Source organism: Salvelinus namaycush, chromosome 36 (assembly GCF_016432855.1).
Source record: "Salvelinus namaycush isolate Seneca chromosome 36, SaNama_1.0, whole genome shotgun sequence".
In the NCBI taxonomy this organism is placed as follows: Eukaryota; Metazoa; Chordata; class Actinopteri; order Salmoniformes; family Salmonidae; genus Salvelinus; species Salvelinus namaycush.
The window spans coordinates 15714037-15720263 of NC_052342.1; the positions used below are offsets into that span (position 1 = coordinate 15714037).

Sequence of the window (6227 nt, forward strand, 5' to 3'; positions counted from 1 at the left end):
ACTTAAAATGTGCAGACAGATGCCTCCAGCATCCCTCCCACACAAACAGTCCATACATTTTCCTGTTTCCTCTCCTTGTCTCAGGAGCCCAAATTAACTAACTTGTGTATCAAGTGTTTCCATTCCAGAGATAACAATCGCAGTTTGATAGCCTGACCCCGTTTTCCCCAAAGCCCACTAATCGGTCTTCTAATGAGCATTTTATGAGTCGTGATCAAAGTTCATTGGGATGTGCTTTAGTCAATAGGATTTCTACTTTCAATGGACTCTGAGTCAGTCGGCTGGCTTATGAGCGTCGAGCCACCCCCTGCAAATTGACATGGAGATTTATAAAGCAATTTTCAAAAGATCCCTGCGCAGACGGCCTTCACACACACAGCCTACAATCAGGAAACGGGAGGATGGAATGAAGGAAGGAATTAGCGCTTCAATGAATCTCACTTCCAATTTGAATACAGATAGGTTTGAAGGAACGTAGCCCCGGCTAAAGTGAGGCCAGTGGTTAATGAACTCTGTTCTCTGTACACCGGTACTTAGAAGATCAAATACTGAGGGGCCATAGAGACATTCACTATGAGAAGGCTTCCTCAGAAGGAATAAGGGGTTACAGAGAAGTGATCATCAACTCTTTTCAAGAGGTTTATTTATGATAAAGGATTAATATACGTTAGTCTTTCGGATCCATTCAAACTGAAACATGTGTGCGTTAACACCCACACACAAAAACAGAGACATTTAAGTCACGGGTACGTTGCAGCCTGTGATGACGGAAAAATGTCAAAAGTGATCCCTCACAACCTTATCTTCTCTTTACACCCATGACAGAACAACAGCAGGGTTTAGATAAGTGACATTTTACCAACTCATTTTTCTTCTCTGAACATAAGTCAGTTTGTGTCCTGTAGAGAGGTCATTCACCACCAGTAGGGTCCAAGTAGGGGTCAGTGGTTAAAATGTCAGAGTTCAGATGGCTATGGCCAGCCAGCCAGCGATCAGGAACATGCCCCCGTAAGGAGCCAGTTTCCTCAGGACAGGGTCCTCCGTCAGGGCCTGGTGATACAAGGAGCCACAGAACGCCCCCATGCCTGCTACCAGGAGGGCGCCCGCCTGCAGAGAGAAGAGGGCAAAGTGACTGTGTGCTTCCCTGCTGACCATTTCAGACGTACACACAGCCGTCTCAGAATGTGGCATACAGTATCTGAAAATAGATGTACTTGGACATCAAATCACTAATGCAAACAAACATGGAGAATACATGCAGGCGGAGGATTATAATAAACCATAGAGATACATATTTACAGTGCCTTCAGAAAGTATTCACACTACTTGACTTTGTCCACTTTGTTGTTACAACATTTCTATTTTGTGTCACTGGCCTACACACAATACCCCATAATGTCAAATTATGTTAAGACATTTTTACTGATTAATTAAAAATGAAAAGCTGAAATGTCTTGAGTCAATACGTGTTCAACCCCTTCGTTATGGCAAGCCTGAATAAGTTCAGATGCATGGACTCACTCTGTGTGCAATAATAGTGTTTAACATGATTTTTGAATGACTACCTCATCTCTGTACCCCACACATACAATTATCTGTCCCTCAGTCGAGCAGTGAATTTCAAACACAGATTCAACCAAAGAGGTTTTCCAATGCCTCGCAAAGATGGACACCTATTGGTAGACGGGTGAAAATAACTTTGGATGGTGTATCAATACACCCAGTCACTACAAAGGTTACAGACGTCCTTCCTAACTCAGTTGCCAGAGAGGAAGAAAACCACTTAGGGATTTCACCATGAGGCCAATGGTGGCTTTAAAACAGAGTTTAATGACTGTGAAAGAAAAAACTGAGGATGGATCAACATTGTAGTTCATCTACAATATTAACCTAACTGACAGAGCGAAAAGAAGGAAGCCTTTACAGAGTACAGAATACAAATATTCCAAAACAAGTATCCTGGTTGCAATAAGGCACAAAAGTAAACAGCAAAAAAATGTGGTAAAGAAATTAACTTTATGTCCTGAATACAATGCGTTATGTTTGGGGCAAATCCAACACAACACATCACCGAGTACCACTTCATATTTTCAAGCATGGGGGTGGCTATATCATGTTATGGGTATGATCGTCATCAGCAAGGAGTTTTTTTAGCATAAAAATAAAATGGAATATAGCTAAGCACAGGCAAAATCCTAGAGCAAAACCTGGTTCATTCTGCATTCCTTACAGACACACAGCAAGACAATCTAAAACACAAGGCCAAACATACACTGGAGTTACTTGCCAAGACAACATTGAATGTTCCTTGAGTGGCCTAGTTATCGATTTGACTTAAATTGGCTTCAAAATCGATGGCAAGACTTGAAAATGGATGTCTAACAATGATCAATAACCAACTTGACAGAGCTTGAAGAATTTAAAGAATAATGTGCAAATATTGTACAATCCAAGTGTGCAAAGCTCTTACATAGCCAGAAAGACTCATAGCTGTAATCACTGCCAAAGGTGATTCTAACATGTGTGAATACTTATGTAAATATTTCTGCATTTAATTTCAACAAATATGTTTCCACTTTGTCGTTATTGGGTATTGTGTGTAGATGGGTTAATCCATTTTGATTTCAGGCTGTAACACAATGTGGAATAAGTCCAGGGGTATGAATACTTTCTGAAGGCACCGTATGTTCTATTACAACACTAGTGTTCAATAGTTAATTCTGTAATTATAAATGATGGGAGCAAGGTACACACTACATACCACAGCAGGTTTCCTACAGCGAGAGGCCCCCAGCAGAGCTATGCTGTGGTAGAAGTGGTACTTGTTGGCCGTCTCATACAGCTGAGGAGAGGTAGATACATTAGAGACCAGAACTGTCTGGAAAATAAGTTGACAGGGTGGTATAACTTTGCAATATATTAATATTGGTTATTTTAAAGCAATAAGCCCAGGAGTGTGGTATATTGGCCATATTGCACAAACCCCTGAGATGCCTTATTGCTTTAATAAACTGGTTACCAACATACATAGAACAGCTAACAAGTATTTTTGCATCATACCTGTGGTATATCGTCTGACATAAACACAGCTGGAATGCTGTTTTAGCCAATCAGCATCAAGTACCCATACTATCATGTTTGTAATTGTGTGTGTGTGTATATACACAATACCAGTCAAAAGTTGACACACCTACTCATTCAAATGTTTTTTTTTCACCCTTGAATGAGTAGATGTGTCCAAACTTTTGAGTGGCACTGTGTGTATGTACAGTTGTTGTCGGAAGTTTACATAAGGTGTAGATACATTTCTTACTTCAACTGTATGACAGGTATGTCAAAACATATATTTTTACTGCTCTAATTACATTGGTAAACAGTTTATAATAGCAAATGCTATTTAAGCAATAACGCACGGGGGGGGGTGATATATGGCCAATATACCACAGCCTGTTGAGTTGTGCAAGAGAACAGCCCTTAGTCGTGGTATATTGGCCATATATCACACCCTCTTGTGCCTTATTGCTTAAATAGCATATGAAACAACACTTACCACTATCGAGTAATCGTCTGGATCTTTGTTTTTGAAACCTGAATAAACATATAGGAGATATTGTAAAGGACCAGGGCCGCTGCAGTAATAGCAGCGCCACATAAAACCGGTGGTCATGTCATGTGATATCAAGAACAGTGAAGCCTATTTGTGTAACTTTATGTTTAGCCATCAGGAGCCTGCAATACACACCTTTTCATTCGGTTAATGTGCGTCATTTACAGTAGCTTGAAAACTGCAGCCGGAAAGCACACAGTAGGCTACATATAGCTAAATACATTGTTATTATTTAGCTCTAGTAACATGGCCAAATGAGTGACATAAGCCTGTCCTGCAGCGCATACACAACAACATGCCTAACTTTTAAAGTTCACTAACGTTACACAATAATTTAATCTGGTTGTTATGCCCCGCACAATTACGAAGACGTGAATTCCTACCGTGAGCTCCGTATGCCCCAGCCGTGACAGCAAGCGACCCGGACACTCCTGCTAACCTCTGCACAACCAAAGACGCGGTCATTGCTAAATTTTACAAGCCGATAAATGACTGTGAAAGATAGAGGAAACTGCATGCCGTATGGCCCTCTTCTGGGAGAGCACATCCGCCGGTAGAATTGTTTACTGAACCAAAATGGCACCTGTCGTGTTACAGTTTCCAATGTCCGGTATACATTTTATATAACTTTTATATAACTGTGGCTCATTATGGCAAAGGAAAATGTCCTTGTATAGCCTAATAATATTTTAGGTTCATTGTCAGATCTCTTCCGACAAAGCCATATGGAATGGCACCACAAACACAACACTGATTTGCACATAAAACAGTACTTTTCTGTTATCTTCAGACATTGTTATAAAGTTATGCTATTTATCACAGGTGAAATTGCCTCATGGGATGGGGGGAAATGTCGCCCCCAATGTGCAGAACAGGCAGATTTCCCCCCCATTATAGAAATGGCACTTCCGTGACAAATATCTTATTCATATTTCTTTTTTAAGCATTAAATGACCTGGTATGATGGTGCATTGATAAGATATATAGTTTAAAGCTGTTATTTTTGCGTTTTTGCCCAAAGTTAAGGAAATTGTCCAGTGTTTCCAGATTTCTATAAAATATGGCCTATAGTTAATTACAATATGAGTGAAAAAGTTTTCCTTCCAAAAAATGGTAATTAAGTACATTAAAAAAGCCAATTTTCTGTGTTGGAATGGTGTGGGCACACCCCAACAACAGAATGATGTGGGCGTATACCAGTCATTAAAAAATAAACATACAAGTCGACCTCTAATTGCCCAGCTCATCCCCCTCAGAAGGATGACATCATCCTCTATGAGGAAATAGCAAGCATTTTTTAAATGGTCTGTTTGAGATAAGAGTTTACGGTGGGGTTTTTGAAGTGTTTTTTTCTCCAGTTTATGCTTAAGTCACGAATACGAGTATAGGGTGAGTCAACATCATTATTTGGGTATGATTTAACAGAATATTAACTTTTAAAAGTGAGATTTTCTATGGGGGAGGGAAATGCAAATAGTCTGGGTAGCCATTTGATTAGATGTTCAGGAGTCTTATGGCTTGGGGGTAGAAGCTGTTTAGGAGCCTCTTGGACCTAGACTTGGCGCTCTGGTACCGCTTGCCGTGTGGTAGCAGAGAGAACAGTCTATGACTAGGGTGGCTGGAGTCTTTGACAATTTTTAGGGCCTTCCTCTGACACCGCCTGGTATAGAGGTCCTGGATGGCAGGAAGCTTGGCCCCGGTAATGTACTGGGCCGTACGCACTACCCTCTGTAGTGCCTTGCGGTCGGAGACCGAGCAGTTGCCATACCAGGCAGTGATGCAACCCATCAGGATGCTCTCAATGGTGCAGCTGTAAAACCTTTTGAGGATCTGAGGACCCATGCCAAATCTTTTCAGTGTCCTGAGGGGGAATAGGTTTTGTCATGCCCTCTTCACGACTGTCTTGGTGTGCTTGGACCATGTTAGTTTGTTGGTGATGTGGACGCCAAATAACTTGAAGCTCTCAACCTGCTCCACTACAGCCCTGTTGATGAGAGTGGGGGTGTGCTCTGTTCTCCTTTTCCTGTAGTCCACAATTATCTCCTTTGTCTTGCTCATGTTCAGAGGTTGTTGTCCATGCACCACACGGTCAGGTCTCTGACCTCCTCCTTATAGGCTGTCTCATCGTTGTCGGTGATCAGGCCTACCACTGTTGTGTCATCAGCAAACTTAATGATGGTGTTGGAATCGTGCCTGGCTGTGCAGTCATGAGTGAACAGGGAGTACAGGAGGGGACTGAGCATGCACCTATGAGGGGCCCCTGTGTCAAGGATCAGTGTGGTTGATGTGTTGTTACCTACCCTTACCACCTGGGGGCTGCCCGTCAGGAAGTCCATGATCCAGTTGCAGAGGCAGGTGTTTAGTCCCAGGGTCCTTAGCTTAGTGATGAGCTTTGAGGGCACTATGGTGTTGAACGCTGAGCTGTAGTCAATGAATAGCATTCTCACGTAGGTGTTCCTTTTGTCCAGGTGTGAAAGGGCAGTGTGGAGTGCAACAGAGATTGCATAATCTGTGTATCTGTTTGGGCGGTATGCAAACTGGAGTGGGTCTAGGGTTTCTGGGATAATGGTGTTGGTGTGATCCATGACCAGCCTTTCAAAGCTCTTCATGGCTACAGACG

At 42.1% G+C, this 6227-nt stretch overlaps 1 protein-coding gene across 1 annotated transcript; it reads right to left on the minus strand.

Annotated features, from left to right (window-relative positions):
- Positions 1–615: 615 nt before the first annotated feature.
- Positions 616–4138, minus strand: LOC120030424 (transmembrane protein 256-like). The gene is made up of 4 exons (XM_038975823.1): positions 3991–4138; positions 3551–3588; positions 2762–2842; positions 616–1107 (listed from the first exon to the last, which is right to left on the minus strand). The coding sequence occupies exons 1-4, from the start codon at positions 4070–4072 to the stop codon at positions 964–966; spliced, it is 345 nt and encodes a 114-aa protein (XP_038831751.1). The 5' UTR covers positions 4073–4138; the 3' UTR covers positions 616–963.
- Between the last annotated feature and the right edge of the window lie 2089 nt (positions 4139–6227).